A 23,018-nucleotide genomic window follows, 5' to 3' on the forward strand; every position below is an offset into this window, starting at 1 on the left:
GCTGCAGGATTCCGGAGCCGCTGCACGGCTCCATGGAGCAGGAGCCCTTTCTTTCGCATGGCCCTAAGCAGGTTCCTGAGCTGAGCAGGGGCTCGGTCTCCCCCCAGGGCTCCAGGCTCCCTGTGCCCTTTCCCTGCTCAGGAACGGAGGTGCCCCCCCCGCCCTTCGCGGTTCCCACCTGGGGACCCGCAGGGGCCCGGGCCCGGCTGGGAGGAGCGGCTCAAGCGGAGTCGCCTCCTCCGGAGCGCAGCGGAGCCGGGATGGGCTCCAGGGCCCTGCACAGGGCAATGAGGAGGGGAAGCCGCAGCCAAGCAGCTGCCCCGGGGCCAAGAGCGAGGCGCGAGCAGGCAGCGCCTGCCCTGGGGGTGCAGAGGCTGCTCCGTGGAGGAGCTGTGCAGGAGCAGCCTCCCCGGCTCTGTCCTCGCTGGGGAACGGGAAGGAAGAGGCTGCTTCCAGGGGGTTGGTCCCTTCCCCATGCGGGACACTGCAGCTCTAAGGGCCATCACCTCGATGTCTAAGCCCATTGTAGCCATACACCTAACAGGGCTCTGCTGCCCTCCAGCACCCGGGAATGAATTGAGTCCTCTCCAGATCCCTCTTTTACCTTAAGGACAGAAAATCTGGCCTGGAGTTCCATAGGAAGAGCTTAATCCTGATCCTGTGTTTTCCTCAGAACCCAGGGAGAACGGGAATGGCCGGGATCTGAGATCTCCATACGGTGAAGGAGCTCTTGGCATTCCATGTGGATAAAGAACTTCCTGCTTTCGGATCCCAGCCCTTGCAGGTGCACCATGAGCTCTCTATGGTGGTCAATGGTGCAAGGGTATGGCTGATCCCTACTCAAATGGCACCCATCAACTTCCAGCCTCCATCCCCTGAGCCCAGCCTAAGTCTGACCATGGAGCCATGGAATGGGGTGGGTTGGAAGAGACCTTAAAGCTGATCCCTTTGTCTGAAGGGGGCCTACAAGGATGCTGGGGAGGGACTCTTCATCAGGGACTGCAGTGACAGGACAAGGGGTAACGGGTTCAAACTGAAACAGGGGAAGTTTAGATTGGATCTAAGGAAGAAATTCTTTACTGAGAGGGTGGTGAGGCACTGGAATGGGTTGCCCAGGGAGGTTGTGAATGCTCCATCCCTGGCAGTGTTCAAGGCCAGGTTGGATGAGGCCTTGGGTGCCATGGTTTAGTGTGGGGTGTCCCTGCCCATGGCAGGGGGGTTGGAACTGGATGATCTCAAGCTCCTTTCCAACCCTAATGATTCTATCATTCTATGATCCAGCTCCAGCCCCTGCCCCGGGCAGGGACACCTTCCACTGGAGCAGGGTGCTCCAAGCCCCTGTGTCCAACCTGCCCTTGAGCTGATTTAAGCCGTGTCCTTGTGAGTGGGAGAATGTTCACCATGGCTGGGGCCAGTAGGGCAAAGAGCACTTCGATGCCAAACTCCTTCCCTTAGGAATGTGGAGGGCAGCTGGGATGGGCAAAGCAGAGGACAGAGAGGGACAGGGCCACAGAGCACGCTCGGGGCAGTGCCCCCAGTGATTCCGAGGCACCTCCACCTAAACCCCAGTGGGAGTTGGGCCACAGGTCAGAGGAAGGGACTGTGCCCCTCTGCTGTGGGGAGACCCCGCTCGGACACCGAGGGCAGCTCCGGTGTCCCCAGCTCCAGTGCCTAAAGGGGCTGCAGGGAACCTGGAGAGGGGCTTTATAGAATCATAGAATAGTTAGGGTTGGAAAGGAGCTTGAGATCATCCAGTTCCAACCCCCCTGCCATGGGCAGGGACACCCCACACTAAACCATGTCACCCAAGGCCTCATCCAACCTGGCCTTGAACACCGCCAAGGATGGAGCATTCACAACCTCCCTGGGCAACCCATTCCAGTGCCTCACCACCCTCTCAGTAAAGAATTTCTTCCTTAGATCCAATCTAAACTTCCCCTGTTTCAGTTTGAACCCGTTACCCCTTGTCCTGTCACTGCAGTCCCTGATGAAGAGTCCCTTCCCAGCATCCTTGTAGCCCCCTTCAGATACTGGAAGCTGCTCTGAGGTCTCCACGCAGCCTTCTCCAGGCTGAACAGCCCCAACTTTCTCAGCCTATCTTCATACAGGAGCTGCTCCAGCCCCTGATCATCCTCGTGGCCTCCTCTGGACTTGTTCCAACAGTTCCATGTCCTTTTTATGTTGAGGACACCAGAACTGCACACAATGCTCCAAGTGAGGTCTCACGGGAGCAGAGGAGAGGGGCAGGATCACCTCCTTCGACCTGCTGGTCACGCTCCTTTTGATGCAGCCCAGGATGTGGTTTGGACAAGGGAGGCAGGGATGGGAGGAGGAGGAATGGCTCCAACTGGGAGAGGGAAGAGTTGATGGGATCCTGGGCAGTTCTTCCCCATGAGGGTGGTTGGACACTGAAGGGGTTGAAGGGAGAAGCTGTGGCTGCCCCATCCCTGGCAGTGCTCAAGGCCAGGTTGGACACAGGGGCTTGGAGCACCCTGCTCCAGTGGAAGGGGTCCCTGCCCGGGGCAGGGGTTGGGGCTGGAGCAGCTTTAAGCTCCTTCCCCCCTGGATCCATCCCTGGAGCCCAGCCTGAGCCCTGCTCCCCAGCCCCCGGGGGCTGGCTCCCGCAGGCACTCACTTGTCGAGGCAGGCGACGCTGAGGCACTTGTGCTGCGGCTGCGTGGGGCTGGCGCTGCCGGCAGCCGTGGCGCTGGGCTCGTGCTCCTGCAGGAAGGAGTCGATGAAGGTGGAAGGGAAGAGCGGGGTCTCCACGGCAGGAGGCTGCCCGCGGCTGGCCTCCTCTACCTGGGGGCTGCGGCTGGGGCTGGGGGGCTCCTCCTTGATCCGCACCACGGGGCTGCTCCTGCAACAGAGGGGCACTGGTGAGCAGGGAACCCTCCTTGCCCCATAGAACCCCCCCCAGGACCAGCTGTGAAGGGGAGGCTGAAGGAGCATCCCTCCTCTGAGCCTGATCCCGCGCTCAAACACAAGCACCTTGCTCCTGCTTCCTCAGCGGGCCTCTTGGGGCTGACGGGGTGGGAGGCTCCAGGACACAGGGAGAATGAATGGGAGGAGGGTGGGATTTCCCTTAACAGCACAGTTAAAACAATGCAGCTTTTGATGTGGGCACAGTTAAACAGCACAGGAGCAGCCCAGGGTAGGTATTGGGGCATCATCACCACCAAGGGTATGTACCAGGACATCATCACCACCAAGGGTAGGTACCGGGGCATCATCACCACCAAGGGTATGTACCAGGACATCATCACCACCAAGGGTATGTACCGGGGCATCATCACCACCAAGGGTAGGTACCGGGGCATCATCACCACCAAGGGTAGGTACCGGGGCATCATCACCACCAAGGGTAGGTACCAGGACATCATCACCACCAAGGGTTGGTACCGGGGCATCATCACCACCAAGGGTAGGTACCGGGGCATCATCACCACCAAGGGTTGGTACCAGGACATCATCACCACCAAGGGTAGGTACCGGGGCATCATCACCACCAAGGGTTGGTACCGGGGCATCATCACCACCAAGGGTAGGTACCGGGGCATCATCACCACCAAGGGTAGGTACCGGGGCATCATCACCACCAAGGGTAGGTACCGGGGCATCATCACCACCAAGGGTAGGTACCGGGGCATCATCACCACCAAGGGTAGGTACCGGGGCATCATCACCACCAAGGGTAGGTACCGGGGCATCATCACCACCAAGGGTAGGTACCGGGGCATCATCACCACCAAGGGTAGGTACCGGGGCATCATCACCACCAAGGGTAGGTACCGGGGCATCATCACCACCAAGGGTATGTACCAGGACATCATCACCACCAAGGGTAGGTACCGGGGCATCATCACCACCAAGGGTATGTACCAGGACATCATCACCACCAAGGGTATGTACCGGGGCATCATCACCACCAAGGGTAGGTACCAGGACATCATCACCACCAAGGGTTGGTACCGGGGCATCATCACCACCAAGGGTAGGTACCGGGGCATCATCACCACCAAGGGTTGGTACCAGGACATCATCACCACCAAGGGTAGGTACCGGGGCATCATCACCACCAAGGGTAGGTACCGGGGCATCATCACCACCAAGGGTTGGTACCGGGGCATCATCACCACCAAGGGTAGGTACCGGGGCATCATCACCACCAAGGGTAGGTACCGGGGCATCATCACCACCAAGGGTAGGTACCGGGGCATCATCACCACCAAGGGTAGGTACCGGGGCATCATCACCACCAAGGGTAGGTACCAGGACATCATCACCACCAAGGGTTGGTACCAGGACATCATCACCACCAAGGGTAGGTACCGGGGCATCATCACCACCAAGGGTAGGTACCGGGGCATCATCACCACCAAGGGTTGGTACCGGGACATCATCACCACCAAGGGTTGGTACCGGGGCATCATCACCACCAAGGGTAGGTACCGGGGCATCATCACCACCAAGGGTAGGTACCGGGGCATCATCACCACCAAGGGTAGGTACCGGGGCATCATCACCACCAAGGGTATGTACCAGGACATCATCACCACCAAGGGTAGGTACCAGGACATCATCACCACCAAGGGTAGGTACCGGGGCATCATCACCACCAAGGGTATGTACCAGGACATCATCACCACCAAGGGTAGGTACCAGGACATCATCACCACCAAGGGTAGGTACCAGGACATCATCACCACCAAGGGTAGGTACCAGGACATCATCACCACCAAGGCTAGGTACCAGGACATCATCACCACCAAGGGTATGTACCGGGGCATCATCACCACCAAGGGTAGGTACCGGGGCATCATCACCACCAAGGGTAGGTACCAGGACATCATCACCACCAAGGGTAGGTACTAGGACATCATCACCACCAAGGGTATGTACCAGGACATCATCACCACCAAGGGTATGTACCAGGACATCATCACCACCAAGGGTTGGTACCAGGACATCATCACCACCAAGGGTATGTACCAGGACATCATCACCACCAAGGGTATGTACCAGGACATCATCACCACCAAGGGTATGTACCAGGACATCATCACCTCCAAGGCAAAGGCTGGAGGCTTGGAACTGCTCCCCAAGGTGAGGGCAGTGATTCCTGGGGGCAGGACAAAGCCTGGGCTGCTTTTCACAAGCATTTCCTGATGTTTTTAGGGCAAAGGAAGCTGCTTTCTGCGGGCAGCTCCACCTTTACCCAATTCGCTGATCTGGGCCTTTCTGAGGCACAATCAGTGCCACGGAGAAGACAGCAAGGACAAAAGCAGGGGGAAAAGGGCCATTAGCGACCACATGGGCTATGTTGGAGTGAGTGTTCCTGGCACTGCAGGCAATCAATGGCTTCTGTGGGTGACTCAGCAGCTCAGGGGAAGGGCGGATGCCAGGAACAACCTATAAAGAGGAGGCGAAAAGGAGCTGGGAGACCACAAGGAGCTAAGGAGCGATGACCCCTGCTTGCCTGGGGAGGCTGAGCCAGCTCCAGAGCTGCGGCTGCTGCCAATGGGAACTGGTGTGGAACTGGAAAGAGCCCCCCTAAACCTCCCCCGTGTGCTGGGTGCAGCCCAGAGCGGGAGCAGCAGCTCAGGGAGGGGATCCTGCCCCTCTGCTGCGGGAAGGGGAGCCCTGAGAGCAGCTCCAGAGCCTAAAGGGGCTGCAGGGAACCTGGAGAGGGGCTTGGGACAAGGGCCTGTAGGGACAGGACAAGGGGAATGGCTTGAACCTGCCCGAGGGGAGACTGAGATGAGCTCTTGGGGCAGGATCAGAGAAGCATGGGATCAACTGGGTTGGGAAAGCCCTTTAAGCTCACCCAGTCCAACCAATCCCAGCCCTGCCAAGGCCACCACTGACCCATGTCCCCAAAGGGCACATCTACACATCCTTTAGGTACCTCCATGGCCGGTGACTGCAGCCCTGCCCTGGGCAGCCTGTTCCAATGCCTGAGCACCCTTTGGGGCAGGAATTGTTCCTCAGCTCCATCTAAACCTGCCCTGGTGCAGCTTGAGGCCGGTTCCTCTTGTCCCATCCCTTGTTCCTTGGGAGCAGAGCCCAGCCCCTCCTGGCTCCATCCTCCTGTCAGGCAGTTGCAGGGAGCGATCAGGTGCCCCCTGAGCCTTCTCTTCTCCACCTGAACCCCCAGCTCCCTTCCCACCCATCCCATCCCATCCCATGCCTCCCCGCAGCTCCCTGGTGATGGAAGAGGAAGGTACCTCCCATTGAGGCTGCCGCTGGGGGATGCTGAGGGGCTGGACTGGGCGAGCTCGGTCACGTCTGAGATGATGGGACCAGAGTTGGCTGAAGAATCCGGGGAATAGAGGTTGGAGCCACTGTAAGCTGGGGAAGAAGCCTGCAATGACAATCACAGCAGGCCCAGTGTGAAGCACTGGGCACAGACTGGGCACTGCTCCATGTCAGGAGAGGGAGCACGAGGAAGCACATCACAACAGTCCCAAACCCTCATCCACCCATGGGAGAAGGCATCCAGGGGGCAAAGGGGATTCCAGGTTAAAGGATGCACCTGGAACACCAGGAAAACAGGGGGGGAAAGTGGGGAAGATCATGGTCCATCCTTGAAATCATTGTGTGTCTCCTCTTCCCTGCTGTACTGGATTAAAGCAGCACTGTGGGATCAGAGTGAGAGCACAGTGTGGATACAGCCCCTCAGCTCCTTCCTTATTAAGATCCTAAGGGATAACCCCAAAGGATTGCATCTCCTGCACAGCAGGAACACGGGGACACGAGGAGCTGCTCTGCAGGCTCTGTGCTGCAGGCTGGCCATGGGGGAACACCCCACTCTGCTCCTGCCCACAGCGACAGGGAGGGACCTGTCCCACCAGCGGCACCGGAATTCCTGCCCGGATAAACCTGGCAGCACCGATGTGGAACCCCCACAGAACCCCAAGGGCCACATGGGCACCATGAGGGCACCATGGAGCACGTTGTGAGCACAGTGTCCTAATGACACAGCTCTGGATGGCAGCTTTGGGGCCACCGGTGGCTTCTGCACGTCCAGGGTTGGATTCAGGAGTACAGAAAGGGGCACAAGGAGGTGGCAGGAGCTGCATGGATGTGGTGGCAGGACCTGCATGGATGCTATGGCAGGACCTGCATGGATGCAGTGGCAGGAGCTGCATGGATGCTGTGGCAGGAGCTGCAGGGATGCGGTGGCAGGAGCTGCAGGGATGCTATGGCAGGAGCTGCAGGGATGCAGTGGCAGGAGCTGCAGGGATGCTATGGCAGGAGCTGCAGGGATGCTATGGCAGGAGCTGCAGGGATGCTATGGCAGGAGCTGCATGGATGCTATGGCAGGAGCTGCAGGGATGCAGTGGCAGGAGCTGCAGGGATGCTATGGCAGGAGCTGCAGGGATGCGGTGGCAGGAGCTGCAGGGATGCGGTGGCAGGAGCTGCAGGGATGCTGTGGCAGGAGCTGCAGGGATGCGGTGGCAGGAGCTGCAGGGATGCGGTGGCAGGAGCTGCAGGGATGCTATGGCAGGAGCTGCAGGGATGCTATGGCAGGAGCTGCAGGGATGCGGTGGCAGGAGCTGCAGGGATGCTATGGCAGGAGCTGCAGGGATGCGGTGGCAGGAGCTGCAGGGATGCGGTGGCAGGAGCTGCAGGGATGCTATGGCAGGAGCTGCAGGGATGCTATGGCAGGAGCTGCAGGGATGCGGTGGCAGGAGCTGCAGGGATGCGGTGGCAGGAGCTGCAGGGATGCGGTGGCAGGAGCTGCAGGGATGCTATGGCAGGAGCTGCAGGGATGCGGTGGCAGGAGCTGCAGGGATGCGGTGGCAGGAGCTGCAGGGATGCGGTGGCAGGAGCTGCAGGGATGCAGTGGCAGGAGCTGCAGGGATGCGGTGGCAGGAGCTGCAGGGATGCTATGGCAGGAGCTGCAGGGATGCTATGGCAGGAGCTGCAGGGATGCTATGGCAGGAGCTGCAGGGATGCTATGGCAGGAGCTGCAGGGATGCTATGGCAGGAGCTGCAGGGATGCGGTGGCAGGAGCTGCAGGGATGCTATGGCAGGAGCTGCAGGGATGCTATGGCAGGAGCTGCAGGGATGCGGTGGCAGGAGCTGCAGGGATGCTATGGCAGGAGCTGCAGGGATGCTATGGCAGGAGCTGCAGGGATGCTATGGCAGGAGCTGCAGGGATGCGGTGGCAGGAGCTGCAGGGATGCGGTGGCAGGAGCTGCAGGGATGCGGTGGCAGGAGCTGCAGGGATGCGGTGGCAGGAGCTGCAGGGATGCGGTGGCAGGAGCTGCAGGGATGCGGTGGCAGGAGCTGCAGGGATGCTATGGCAGGAGCTGCAGGGATGCTATGGCAGGAGCTGCAGGGATGCGGTGGCAGGAGCTGCAGGGATGCGGTGGCAGGAGCTGCAGGGATGCGGTGGCAGGAGCTGCAGGGATGCGGTGGCAGGAGCTGCAGGGATGCTATGGCAGGAGCTGCAGGGATGCTGTGGCAGGAGCTGCAGGGATGCGGTGGCAGGAGCTGCAGGGATGCTATGGCAGGAGCTGCAGGGATGCTATGGCAGGAGCTGCAGGGATGCTATGGCAGGAGCTGCAGGGATGCGGTGGCAGCACCGGTGGCACAGGGCGAGGTGCAGCTCCGCAGCAGTGATGGGGATCAGGTCACAGCCACAGGCACAGGACTGGGCTCAGCTGTGTCCAGGTCAGGACATCCCATGTCCCACCTGGAGAGGGGCTTGGGACAAGGCAGGCAGGGACAGGCCAAGGGGAATGGCTTGAACCTGCCCGAGGGGAGACTGAGCTGAGCTCTTAGGCAGAAGCTCTTCCCTGTGAGGGTGCTGAGGCGCTGGCGCAGGGTGCCCAGAGAAGCTGTGGCTGCCCCATCCCTGGCAGTGTTCAAGGCCAGGTTGGACACAGGGGCTTGGAGCACCCTGCTCCAGTGGAAGGGGTCCCCATGGCAGGAGTTGGAGCTGGAGGAGCTTTAAGCTCCCTTCATCCCAACCCATTCCAGGACTCAAGCTCTGTAAAGCTCTCTTTGTTCCTCACTGTCCCGGCTGGACCTTGGCCAGTGGCAGGATCCATCCCTCCGTGCTCAGGTGCCTTTTGGAGCTGGAATCAGGAACCCTCGGCAGGAGCGAGCAGGAGCTGCTGCGTTTCCCATAACTGGGACAATGGAGCGGGACCTGGAAGGGCTCCCGGGGCGGCTGTGGAAGCAGTTGGGGATGAAAGGCCCTTTGAAAGAGGAGATCAGAGGACGGGAGCTGGACCGGGAACACAGAGCTCCCACGCAGGGTGGTCCGAGGGCAGCCGGGAGCCAGGAGAGCCCCAATCCACACAACAGCTCCGGCCAAGGAGCAGCAGCTGCTTCCCACAGCAGGCCAGGGGACAGCCTGGATCCACGTGTGTGGCTCCTCAGGGCACACACGGACATGGAGCAGGTCCAACAGAGCCTCTGAGAGGGAACCAAGCACATCGCAGCGTGGGATTTGGTGCATTCACTGAGCGGGGCCGGAGCAAACAGCGAGCAGCGCATCGCTCCTCTCCATCAGCTCCAAGCGCCGGGAATGCCGCACGTTCCTCTGCTCCTAGGGCACGGGATGAGGCTTCCAGACCTCCTGGTAACCACAGGACACAGTCCTGGGCTCCCTGATGGGCAGTTTGGGGCATTCAAAGCCTCGTGTGGTGTCCCAGCAGGGTTTAGGTGGAGCCTGGTGAGGGTTCAGGGCCTGTGTTAAGGGGTTTGTTAAAGTGCTTCAAAAGGATGGGAGGGCACAGACCAGTGGAATCCTGGGATCATGGAAGGGGTTGGGATGAAGGGAGCTTAAAGCTCCTCCAGCTCCAACCCCTGCCCCAGGCAGGGACCCCTTCCACTGGAGCAGGGTGCTCCAAGCCCCTGTGTCCAACCTGGCCTTGAACACTGCCAGGGATGGGGCAGCCACAGCTTCTCTGGGCACCCTCAGAATCCATTGGGATCCAGCAGCGATGTGAGGGACATTCCAGAGCACCCATCTACAGAGACACCCCTCTGCTGCGGGAAGGGGAGCCCTGAGAGCAGCTCCAGAGCCTAAAGGGGCTGCAGGAAACCTGGAGCGGGGCTTGGGACAAGGGAGGCAGGGACAGGGCAAGGGGAATGGCTTTAACCTGCCCGAGGGGAGCTCTTAGGCAGAAGCTCTTCCCATGAGGACAGTGGGAGCCTGGGATGGGCTGAATGGAGAAGCTGGGCTTGGTCTGCAGGATTCCCACCCCACAGAGGTTGGGAGCACTCAGACGTGCACGGGAAGAGCCCTGGAGGGGAGCCTGCAGTGGGGCCCTCCCCATGGATCCATGGCTCCGCGTCCCCTCTCCATGAGCAGGGATACTCACTGTGTATGGGGAGGAGCCGTGGACGTGCTCCAGGGAGTACTGGCGGCTGTACTTCGGCATGGAATGTGCTGAGCTGCCGTCGTTCAGCATCAGGGGGCTGCAAGACATCGCCCAGCCCCGGGGTCACCGCGTGCCCCCAGCACCCCCCAAAGGGGCTGAGCACAAGTGGGTGCCCCCATGGGGACGTGGCCACGGGGGTGGCTGTGTCACAGCGGAGCAGGAGCACACAGGAGGCATGGAATGGGTCAGGATGGCCCCGTCCCATGAGGGAGCAGGATGAGCCCCTGGCTGCGCTGTGCAGTTCAATGGAGCACTGATGGGAAAGGCGCCCTGGAGCCCCCGGTGGCCTCCTCCAGGCTGGCATTGGCCGTGCCCTGCTCGGCTGGCGGCCGGCTGGGACACAGCCGCTTCCCAGGCCCTTCCCGAGGGCAGGAATCGCCGCAGCACCACAGAGAGCGGCTCCTTCATGAAGAGCCATCCAGGCTGCTGGGCACCATCCAGCCCTGCAGCCCCACGGGACACAGGGGATGAGGAACAGGCGCAGGGCAGGGGAGCTGCCACTGCATACATGGAGGAGGGGAGAAACATCGCGGAATCATGGAATTAGGTTGGGAAAGACCTTTTGAGGTCACTGAGTCCAACCGGTCCCAGCCTTGCCAAGGCCACCACTGACCCACGGCACTGAGGGCCTCGTCTCCAGGGTGTGTGAACACTTGCAGGGATGGGGCAGCCCCATCTTCCTGTTCCAGTGCCTCACGGAAGGAGCCCATCTCATGGGATGGGATGGGATGAGCGGGACCTGCTCAGCTCAGTGGATTTTGATTTCATTTCATTTCATTTCATTTGAGATGAAGGACAACAGGAGAAGCACCCAGAACGAGGAGAGCAAAGGAATTGTGCTACAGCCCAACCCTGGGACAAACCCAGCTCAAAGGCAATGAAGCCGGGGCTGCTCCTAACCTCTGAGGGCACTGGAATGGTCACCAGCAAGGGGCAAACCAACCACAGCAGGTCCGGAGCCAGGTCTGGAGGCACCTCAGCAGCCAGCGGCAGCAGGAGGCCGCTCTGGATGCGCCGGTGCTGCCCTTTTGGAGCAACACCAGCAGCTCCCAGCAGGAGCAGAGGCCTCCCGGCTCCCAGGGTGCAGTGGTCCAGCTCTCCAGAGGATTCTGCACCGGGATGCTGCAGCCTGCATCACAAACCCCTTCATGGAATGAGCGGGACTGGAGCACACTCCCAGGCTCTGATGGGGCCATGGCCAGTGCCCCAGTGCCGAGGCTGCTCCAGGAGACTGGGGACCTGCTCTGCAGCTGCTCTCCCTATTCCCTACCAGGGAATCTCCATGGGGACGTGGCCGTCACACTTACATCTTCCTCTTCACTCCGAGGATGCGGTTGGATTGAACCAATGAGATCAGGAACTGGATGAGCTGTGGGGAGGAGAAAGGACACAGCCTGTGATGGGGGGCACAGAAGTGGGGAAGGAAACGCTCTGGGGCCATTTGCAGAGCTGAGCTGGGCACAGGGGACATGGGGAGTGCACAAAGGTGGACACTGGCAGCCCAAATCCAGCCTTTCCCACTGGATTCCCATCATCTCATGGCAACGGGAAGGAAAAACAGCGCTCAAAGTGATTCTTAACAAGGATTAAGACCATGGCATCCCAAATCCAGCCTTTCCCACTGGATTCCCATCATCTCATGGCAACGGGAAGGAAAACAGCGCTCAAAGTGATTCTTAACAAGGATTAAGACCATGGCATCCCAAATCCAGCCTTTCCCACTGGATTCCCATCATCTCATGGCAATGGGAAGGCTCAAAGTGATGCTTTAAACAGGATTAATGCCACTGCATCCCACCGATGCTGAGCTGGACACAGAGGACACAGCGGAGTGCTGCCTGCAGCCCAAGCACAAAGGTGGACCCTGCCAGCCCAAATCTAGCCTTTCCCACTGGATCCCCATCATCTCATGGCAAGGGGAAGGAAACAGCGCTCAAAGTGATTCTTAACCAGGATTAAGACCGTGGCATCACGCAGATGCTGCGCGCGCGCATCCCGGCCACCCCTCCCCACAGAGACCAACACGAGAGGGTCCCAATCCATCGGGATTTACCTTATTGACGACTTTCTGCTGCTGAGCGTGCTTCTGCCTCAGGCTGGCCACCTCCCTCCACAGCGCTTCGTTCTCACTGCAAGGGAAGCAGCAGCCACCTGAGAACCGCGCCAAGCGCATCCTCGCGAGCAGGGAACGCTGGAAAACTGCGGCAGGGATGCACTGGAGCTTCCCGGATCGCTCCCAGCCTCCCGGGGCACTGTGCTCGGGAAGGCTTCCCTGCCATCCGCTGGGCCTGTGCTGCTCCTGGAGCAGCGATTCCCACAAGGGAAGTGAGATGGAGCCCAGCTCCAAAGCCACCCCTGGGCCCTATGGGGAGATCCCTGGTGACCCAGCTCCATGCCCCTGACCTGGCCCATGTGCTCCCAATGAGGTCCCATAGATCCTCTCTCCTGTATCATGGAGTCATGGAATGAGTCGGGATGAAGGGACCTCAAAGCTGCTCCAGCTCCAACCCCTGCTCCGGGCAGGGACCCCCTCCACTGGAGCAGGGTGCTCCAAGCCCCTGTGTCCAACCTGGCCTTGAGCACTGCCAGGGATGGCGCAGTCACAGCTTCTCCCTTCAACCCATCCCAGTGTCCCAGCGCCCTCATGGGGAAGAGCTTCCCAAGATCCAAGGTAAATCTCCTCTGTTTCAGTTTGAACCCATCACCCCTTGTCCTATCCCTACCGTCTCTAATACAGCATTAAGCCATAAGCACAGATATTCCACTCGATCTCGGCCAAAAGGCTGACTTCCTCCTGCAGCCCCATTCCCAAACTCCACACACATTTAAGAATTCCCTAATTTGCCTTTTGCGTGCCTAGAGATAAAGTCAGCATCGGCCAGGTTTGTGTGTTCTGCAGCATTGAGACAGCAGCAACCCTGCAGCACTGGAGCAAGCTGCTCCCATGGAAGGTGCCCCTGTCCATGGAACAGGAGCAGTTTTAAGGTCCCTTCCAACCCAAACCATTCCATGGATCCGTGATTATCCGGAAGGAGCAGTGCCGGGTACAGGGGGGACCAGGACCAGGCAGCGCTTGGCTGGTCCCACAGCCCCTGCTGCTGAAGAGCCAAGTCCCTTGCTTTGTGCTCCCGGAGGCGGCTGCAGTGCATTCCCAGCTCCGGGATCATCCCGGCATTCCCTGAGGAGCAGCCACTGATGAGGGGCAGGTGCAGAGCCGGGTCCTGTCAAACACCGGGATCATGGAAACGCTTCAGAGCTCCCTTTAATAACTCCCCAAATGAAGCGCCTGGACCCCCCCATCAACCCCTCCCCAGTCAATGGCTCGTAACCCACCACAAACCAGTATAAAGGGCTTGTGGCTGCTCCCAGCCCAGTTTAACCCATTGGGACCTGGGGTCCAGCTGCTCCCGTCCCGCTGCCTAATGAGCAGTGACCACCTCGGACCCAGCTCCCCCGACCTCCGCGCGTGGCTCAGGTGTGATGGAGCAGCCGGAACAGCTTCATTCCCATTCCCACCCTTGGGAATGCCGCAGCGGGCGCGGGGCCGCTGCTCTGCCCCGGTGAACACCGGGGACCAGGCAATAGCTCCATGTGCTTTGTTATCCCGAGGCGGATCCGGGAGCCGTGGTCAGATGGGGAGGGCTGAGGAGAGCCGGGATAATTTACACACATCCCGAAATCCCTGCTGGGGCCCGGAGCATCCGCGGCCTCCGTGCGTGTAATTGGCAGCTGGTGCACGGTGCAGCCGAGATAAGGCAGATGCAGTCCCTGACGCGAGGCCGCCCTTTAGGAATGCCCTGGGAATGCTGCGGGAGCACCGAGCGCTCCTTGACAGAGCCCAAATGCAACTCCTCGGCTGTCAGCTCGCCCCTTGCAGGGGGCACAGGGGGCCCCGTGCCCTCCGAGGGGAAACGCTTGTTTGGTTGGATGTATCCGCAAGTGGGAGCCTGGTTTGGGACATTGGGAGCGATTCCTGATGGAGCGAGGCCATGGAGCTGCTGCGAGGGCTGGAGCATCCCTGCGCTGGAGCCAGGCTGGGAGAGCTGGGCTGGGGCAGCCTGGACAAGAGAAGGCTCCTGAAGGGGAGACCTGAGAGCAGCTCCAGTGCCTAAAGGGGCTGCAGGGAACCTGGAGAGGGGCTTGGGACAAGGGAGGCAGGGATGGGAGGAGGAGGAACGGCTCTGACTGGAACAGGGAAGAGTTGATGGGATCTTGGGAAGTTCTTCCCCATGAGGGTGCTGGGACCCTGGCAGGGGTTGAAGGGAGAAGCTGTGGCTGCCCCATCCCTGCAGTGCTCAAGGCCAGGCTGGACACAGGGGCTTGGAGCACCCTGCTCCAGTGGAAGGGGTCCCTGCCCGGGGCAGGGACTGGAACTGAATCAGCTTTAAGGTCCCTTCATCCCAACCCATCCCATGGATCTATCTCCGTGCTGCTGCTGGAAGCCGCTGCCGCAGCATCACCCCCGACACGCGTCCAAGCTGTGCCACGAGATCCCGGGGCTGCAGGACGGGAGCAAGCTCAGGCACAAACAAGCGGCTCCACACAGGGCCAGAGTCATGAGCTGTGATTGAAACCCTCCTGCTCTAAGTGAGATTCCCAGCGTTCCCCAAAGCAGGAGATTCCGGAGCTGGAGGCGAGGGTTTCCTGCCCCTGCTCCCGGTGAATCCTGCACTCTGCAGCACAGGGAATCAGGGAATCATGGAAAGGAGCAAAGGAAGCCAGCTCCGGGGTGGTTCCTTGCTGTTAACAGCCCGGATCCGAGGCAGATGCTGGGAGCAGCACGGCCCCGATGAGAGCAGGAGCTCATCCCCTCTAATTGCACAGCACCAGCTGAAGAGGAGCCATTTATCTCAGTCCTGGCTCCGTGTGAAGCCAAGCGTGGCTTCCACCCCCGGCGCTCCTTATCTGGGAGCAGGGATGCTCCCGCCCCACTCCCGGTAATTGCGGCTCTCTGGGAGGCTGTCAGCGGCACAGACGCTGCTCCGAGCACCACACAGCGCTGTGATGGATGAGCACCGCCTGCCTGCGGGAGATAAGGGATGTCTGGCATCAGCTGCCCCCTCCAGCACCGCCTGCATCAAACTGGGGGCACTGGGATTAGTGGGGGGGGGCAAAGCATGTGTGTAAATGGGGGCTGTGCCCCAGCACTGAGGTGCTGAGCTGTGAACGATCACACAGGAGCCCAGAGCGGGAGGGGATCCTGCCCCTCTGCTGTGGGAAGGGGAGACCTGAGAGCAGCTCCAGAGCCTAAAGGGGCTGCAGGGAACCTGGAAAGGGGCTTGGGACAAGGGAGGCAGGGATGGGACAATGGGAATGGCTTTAACCTGCCCGAGGGGAGGCTGAGCTGAGCTCTTAGGCAGGAGCTCTTCCCTGTGAGGGTGCTGAGGCGCTGGCACAGGGTGCCCAGAGAAGCTGTGGCTGCCCCATCCCTGGCAGTGCTCAAGGCCAGGATCGGGACTGCCCAAGCTACAGCCTCCCCTTTAGGTCTTAACCCAGAGACTGCTCCTGGTGGTGATGGAGAGGGCCAAGAGCTTCCTTTGGACACCAGGGAGGAGGAGGATGCTGGTGCCTGGCAAAGCACCGGCAGGATGGGGTGGCCGCAGGCCCTCGGTTGCACTTGATTGTGGTACCGAGCCCTTGGCAGAGCAAAAGGAGGGGACCAAAATCCGAGAGGGAAAACTCCCAGGGAATGACGGGATCATTGAATGGTTTGGTTGAAATCAGCATAGAACAGTTTGGGTCGGAAAGGCCCCGAGATCATCCAGTTCCAGCTCCCCAGAGGATGTTCCAGTATTTCAGACAGGAGCATATTGGAAATAAACCTGGATTTTAACCAGCATCTGAAGGGTCCTGCCCCATCCGTGCCTGCCTAAACAGAAACCGGGCAAAGGTCCTCATTTTGGCGCAGTCTGGGACACAGATGCTCTGGCCTCACCTGGACCTTGGATGGGATGTGCCTTTCCAACCCTCTAAACACAATCCAGAGTGGAGATAAGGAAGACGTTTCCCCTGTGAGGGTGGTGGGACGCTGGGACAGGATGAGCAGGGATGCCCCATCCCTGGCAGTGCTCAAGGCCAGGTTGGACACAGGGGCTTGGAGCACCCTGCTCCAGTGGATGCAGATCCTTGGAGCAGGATGGAGCAGCTACCCTCCCGGGGCAGGGGCTGGAGCCGGATGAGATTCAGATCCCCTCCATCCCAACCCCTTCCATGTGACTCTGGAAGCAGCCAGGACAACAGGAAGCAGAGCGGGGATGCTGGTGACAGGGAAGTGAATGGCTCCGCAAAGCACGGCCCCGGCGCGCTCAAAGGACAAAAGGGAAGGAACAGGCAGCAACTGTTCCCTCTCCCTCCTGATTTGAGGCCGGAGCCATCAGCTGAAGCCGGCAGCTGCCAGGCCCCCAAACAAAGGGATGCGTTCTCCAGACACCGCATCATTAGGATGCAGGGCTCGGCTCCCGCATCCCAGGAGCCAGCGCACGCAGCGCACAAAGAGGCACAGCTCTGCTGAGGACCATTAACACCGGGCATCACCTGCACCTCGGGAAGCCCCAGCACGCACAGCAGCAGGGACACATCCCTGCCTTGCTGCTTCCCTGCTGCCCTCGGCAGGCAGAGGATCACGGAACGGTTTGGGTTGGAAGGGAACTGCAAAGGTTTGGTTCCAACCCCCTCTTGGCAGGAATGGAGCTGGAAGGTCAGGAGCTTGCATTCAACACCTTGTAACTGTAGAGTCCTCACTGCACACCTGAGTAATTCCTGGGTTAAATTCCAACTCATTCCTGCAGTGCCTGCAAATGATCCCTTTTAGAATCCCAGAATGGTTTGGGTTGAAGCAGATTCCCAAGAGCTCATCCCAGTTCCCTGCTCCCGAGGTCAATGGAAGGATGCTGACAGTGAAGTGACCTCCTCCTCCCTGCAGCTCTGGGTAGGGTTTGAGGCTCAGCCCAACAGAACCCCTCTTCCCAGAGCCCTCGGAGGAGCCAAGCAGTGCAGACGAGGCCTGAACGGGGCAGGACCATGCAAGAGGCAGCTGCAGAGGCAGCCGAGAGCCGGGGCCTCCAGGACCATGCCCAGCACCGGGCCCCATGGAAGAGCCGCAGGGAAGCGGCCGAACCCCGCTGCAGACCATGCCCAGGTGATGCTGCCCAGCAGGGATGCGGGATCCCAGCCACGTTATCTCGCCAGCAGCAAGCCAGGCTGCGGTGGGCATGGACTCCAGGCTGAGCTGCGCTGCCAAGGGCTCTCTGCAGGTCTCACCTATGGCTGCACCCACGGAACCGGCTTCCGAGGGTCTCCAGCGTGGAGCAAGCTCCCAGCAGCACCAGCCCTGGTAACCCATTTGAACACTCTTCCCTTTACAGATAAGTTAATTGTATGATCTGTTTCTTTCGCCCCATTGTGCTCAGGGCATCCAAGCTGGAGGAAGCTGCATCCAGCTAAGAGGAAGCTGGAGTCTGAGCCCGGGCCAAGGGGGGTCCCTGGGAGCCTGGATCTGCCTTGGGGGGGTGTAAATCACAGCATCACAACTGCCCCATCCAGGGGTGATCCGGGCATGGACCACAGGCTCTGCAGGGAAGCAGGAGCCAGGGCTCAGCCAGCAGAGCCCAGGCAGGGGGCACAGCCCGGGAGCAGCGCACTGAAGCTGCTCCTTCCTCAGAGCCACGTCCACACCTGCAGGAGCCTTCTCCTGGCGGGCAATGGGAGCTATTTCATTGCCCAGGGAATCCTGGAATGGGTTGGGATGAAGGGACCTTAAAGCTCCTCCAGCTCCAACCCCTGCCCCGGGCAGGGACCCCTTCCACTGGAGCAGGGTGCTCCAAGCCCCTGTGTCCAACCTGGCCTTGAGCACTGCCGGGGATGGGGCAGCCACAGCTTCTCCCTTCAACCCCTTCCAGTGTCCAATCAACCTCACTAGGAAGAACTTCCCAAGATCCCATCTCCATCCCTTCCTTCCAGGTTAAGGACAAAAGGTTTCCCTGCAGCACACAAGGAGATGGGACAATGGAAACCCTCAGGATGGATTTGAGTTGCTGAAGAAGGCCGCTTCAGGTACAAACATTCCCAAGCACCCATTCCCAAGCTCCTGGAACCTCTCCGCTGCAGAGCCCCCCATGTGAGACATCCCCATGCTTCAGGATTTACTGCCCTCCACAAGAAACCAGCCCTGACAGTGATGTCTCACTCCCGCATCCGAACGGGGAGCGCGGCATTCCCTAAGTCCCCTCGCTGCATTCCCATTTATTTAAAAGGGAATTCAGCCACAAAGGCAAACCATTTGTTATTTCCAGACGGGAAGCAGTGACCTGAGAAGCAGAACCCCCCCTAGACCGGCCTGATGGGGACTGGGGGGAGCAGCACCGCAATCAATCCCGACCCTGCTGCTTCCAGCGGGAACAGCCGGTTAATCACAGCGGGAGAGCAGGGAGCGGATGCAGACCCGGGGCAGGACAAGGCAGATGCTGCCCCACTGCCCAGAGGGAAAAGGCTCTGTCTCTGCAGTGACTCCAGGGCTGCTCCGTGCTCCGGCATCAGCTGCACCGGATGAGGCCCCTGAGGCCAGGATTCCAGGAGCAGGCCTGGCTCACGCGGAGCATGGATCACTACTGCCTCCAGAAGACTCTTTTGGGAACAGGCCTGGCTGCAGACTGAAGGATCAGGATCATCCCGTGTGCTGACAGCCGGCTATCCCGTCCTTTTCCATCTGCCCGTGGGACGCAGGGAAGCATCTGACCTGCCCGGAGCGGCACAAGGAAGGTTTTGCGCGGTGACCAACCACCCAGGGCTGCAGAAAGCCTCTGCCTGGAGCATTTTCCTAGCATTCCATATGGTTTTGGGCAGGATGGGCCATGAACCACCAATTTGCCTGTGTTCGGCACAGGATCCATTGGGATCTTCCCTATCGGCTTCTGAGCAGCTCTGCCCTGGAGCCAGGCTGGGAGAGCTGGGCTGGGGCAGCCTGGACAAGAGAAGGCTCCTGAAGGGGAGACCTGAGAGCAGCTCCAGAGCCTAAAGGGGCTGCAGGGAACCTGGAGAGGGGCTTGGGACAAGGGAGGCAGGGATGGGAGGAGGGGGAACGGCTCCAACTGGAACAGGGAAGAGTTGATGGGATCTTGGGAAGTTCTTCCCCATGAGGGTGCTGGGACCCTGAAGGAGTTAAAGGGAGAAGCTGTGGCTGCCCCATCCCTGGCAGTGCTCAAGGCCAGGTTGGACACAGGGGCTTGGAGCACCCTGCTCCAGTGGCAGGGGTTGGAGCTGGAGCAGCTTTAAGGCTCCTTCCCACCCATCCCATCTCATGGCTCCATGAGGCCTCGCTATCCCAACGCTAACCAGCACAAACTGCTGGGATGGAGCCACCGGGGCACTGAGCTCCTTGGGACCAGCAGGAAGGGCTCACGCCTGCCCATAAACTGCCTCATGGATGAAGCCCAGGAGCCAAAGCCAGGTTCGGACGCCCCGGGCAGGGCACGCTGTGGGCCTGGCTCAGCAGCAGCCCCCACATCCCCATTGCAGCCTGGGGCACGCGAGGCCTCATGGAGCAGGGGCGAAGCACAGAGCCCGCCTGGCCGGGAAAGCTACAGGAGCTCCCCTGGGGGCTCCAGGGCGCTCTGGGATGGCCTCACCTTTTCCATGCCAGGATAGACCGTGGGATCGGGGGATAACCCCGGATGCACTCCCCGGACTCCTGATGGGAAGGAGAAGGGGGCTGTGCCTGGAGAGCTCGGAGCCCAGCACCGTACCCAGCGCTGGGGGTGCCTGGTTATGAGCTCCGCTGCTCAACCCGACAGCACCTCCTCGGCTTCCTCCCGTCCGAGCTCAGCGCTTCCCTCCTCCAGCCCTGCTCGATTCCAGCTTTTCCATACCCTGCTCCCGCCCGGCCGACCCCCGAGGAGCGGCCTCGGGATAATGAATGTGTTGCTTTTGGAAGCCTGAAAGCACGGAGGCCGCTGCTCGGGTCGGGAGGATTCGCTGTGATTTACAGGGAGGGTTTGCACGTGGAAAACTCATCCTGGAGCGGGGAATTGCGGTGCCCAAGGCCCGGCGCAGATTTATTCCTGTCAGCAGGAAGCTGAACTTCCCCATCCCCTGTGCAAGCGGGGCCTCGGGAGCAGCGCCTGGGCAGCAGGAAGCGCTCACAGCATCCCCCCCGCAGCGCAGGGCCGAGGCCAAGGCGGCTCCTGCAGGATCCATGGGGAAAGCCGACAAAAGCAGGCGCGGGCGGCGCTGGGTCCCATCAGACCCACGGAGATGCCGGGGATCCCGGCACAGATCAGGAATCACCGGGAAGGGACAGCCCCCCCCTGCCCTGCGGCCGGCACCAGGGATGGGGAGCACTGAGTGGGGATGGGATGGGAGAGGAGGGAGAGGAGCCCCTTGGTCCCTAGGGAAGAAGCCAGGCAGGAGGGAGCAGCCCTGAGAAGCTCCCCATGGTCAAAGCCAGAGCCCCCCCCTGTGCTGGGTGCAGCCCAGAGCAGGAGCAGCAGCTCAGGGAGGGGATCCTGCCCCTCTGCTGCGGGAAGGGGAGACCTGAGAGCAGCTCCAGAGCCTAAAGGGGCTGCAGGGAACCTGGAGAGGGGCTTGGGACAAGGGAGGCAGGGATGGGAGGAGGAGGAACGGGAAGAGTTGATGGGATCTTGGGAAGTTCTTCCCCATGAGGATGCTGGGACCCTGGCAAGGGTTGAAGGGAGAAGCTGTGGCTGCCCCATCCCTGGCAGTGCTCAAGGCCAGGTTGGACACAGGGGCTTGGAGCACCCTGCTCCAGTGGCAGGGGTTGGAGCTGGAGCAGCTTTAAGCTCCCTTCATCCCAACCCATCCCATGACTCTCAACACCTGCGGTACCGCACGTGGCTCACAGGAGATGGGGACTCACAGCAAGACTCTGATGGAGCTGGAGCCGGGCAAGAGGCTTCTGTTGAGCGCTGCTGAGTCCCTGCCAGAGCAGCCCTGACCGGGATCCTCAGCTGAAAACCCAAACACTTCCAAGGGGAAAAGCCCAGAGGAAACATTTGGCTTCGCTGCGGCCCTGCTCCAGGAGTGAGGAAGCAGAACAGGAGCCAAGAGCAACTGCAGACACTCGGGGTCGGTGACCTGCTCGCAACTGAGTGCAATTAATAACTGCTCCCTGCTTGATGATGCCTCTGCAAGGCAGCGGCCTCGGAGCTGAAGGGATGGAGTTCAAGCCGATCCCGTTCCCTACCGCTGGAGCCGGGGGTTTCCAACCTCGGTCCCAAGGTGGTTCTTGAAGACTTTCCAATTGGAAAATACTAGGAGATAAAAGCACTCGGAAACAGCAGAGATCCAAACAGTGACGCCTGAAACACAACCTGGCCTGGGAGGGGGATCACGCTGTGGGCAAATTAAGCACTGAAGGTCAAGGAATCAGGGACTGGGTTGGGATGAAGGGAGCTTAAAGCTCCTCCAGCTCCAACCCCTGCCACTGGAGCAGGGCGCTCCAAGCCCCTGTGTCCAACCTGGCCTTGAGCACTGCAGGGATGGGGCAGCCACAGCTTCTCCCTTTAACTCCTTCAGGGTCCCAGCACCCTCATGGGGAAGCACTTCCCAAGATCCCATCAACTCTTCCCGTTCCTCCTCCTCCCATCCCTGCCTGCCTTGTCCCAAGCCCCTCTCCCGGTTCCCTGCAGCCCCTTTAGGCTCTGGAGCTGCTCTCAGGTCTCCCCTTCCCGCAGCAGAGGGGCAGGATCCCCTCCCTGCGCTGCTGCTCCCGCTCTGGGCTGCACCCAGCACACGGGGGGGTTCTGGGCTCAAGCGCTCCCTGAAGCCGGCTCCTGGGGAGCTTCTCCTCCCCCAGCACCCCGGGTCCTGCTCCTCAGGCTCCAGCCCCTCTGCCCCAGCCTGGGTCTGTGCTGGGGTTGCCAGGGAAGCCCAAAGGGATGTGTTGAAAGGAGCTGCTTGGATCAGGTACAAAACCAGACTCCGGGGCCTCACTGCTTGCTCCATCCCCACTGCTCACCTGCAGGGGTTTTGGATTCCTATGCTCCAACAAATTTCACTTTGTGATGAACAAGGTAAAAAAAATGGCAAAAAAAGACAAAAAAAGGCAAAAAAAGGGCAAAAAAGGGCAAAAAAGGGCAAGAAAAGGCAAAAAAGGGCAAAAAAGGGCAAAAAAGGGCAAACAAAGGCAAACAAAGGCAAACAAAGGCAAACAAAGGCAAACAAAGGCAAACAAAGGCAAACAAACATAAAAAACAGGCAAAAAAGGGCAAAAAAGGGCAAAAATTGGCAAAAAAGGGCAAAAAAAGGCAATAAAAGGGCAAGAAAGGGCAAAAAAGGGCAAAAAAGGGCAAAAAAGAGCAAACAAAGGCAAAAAAAGCCATTTTCAGACAGTGAAATATCCACAGAAGCAGCTGAGGAGAACACAGGAGCCGAACCAAGCCCAGGAACCCAATCCCAGCACAAATCCAGGTCCTCCATTGGATGTGGGAGCAGCAGGAACCCAATCCCAGCACAAATCCAGGTCCTCCATTGGCTGTGGGAGCAGCAGGAACCCAATCCCAGCACAAATCCAGGCTCTCCATTGGCTGTGGGAGCAGCGGGGACGCAATCCCAGCACAAATCCAGGCCCTCCATTGGCTGTGGGAGCAGCAGGGACCCAAT

At 60.1% G+C, this 23,018-nt stretch overlaps 1 protein-coding gene across 1 annotated transcript in view; it reads right to left on the minus strand.

Moving 5' to 3' along the window:
• Positions 1 to 23,018, minus strand: part of HSF1 (heat shock transcription factor 1) — a 43,711-nt gene that overhangs the window by 9,488 nt on the left and 11,205 nt on the right. The window contains exons 5-9 of the mRNA XM_080611509.1: positions 12,457 to 12,532; positions 11,711 to 11,772; positions 10,344 to 10,440; positions 6,228 to 6,364; positions 2,636 to 2,860 (exon numbers count right to left, since the gene is read on the minus strand). Of these exons, the coding sequence (XP_080467635.1) occupies positions 2,636 to 2,860; positions 6,228 to 6,364; positions 10,344 to 10,440; positions 11,711 to 11,772; positions 12,457 to 12,532 (597 nt within the window). The remainder of the gene's footprint in view (positions 1 to 2,635; positions 2,861 to 6,227; positions 6,365 to 10,343; positions 10,441 to 11,710; positions 11,773 to 12,456; positions 12,533 to 23,018) is intronic.

This window comes from Psittacula echo (genome assembly GCF_963264785.1).
Source record: "Psittacula echo genome assembly, chromosome: 2".
NCBI lineage: Eukaryota > Metazoa > Chordata > Aves > Psittaciformes > Psittacidae > Psittacula > Psittacula echo.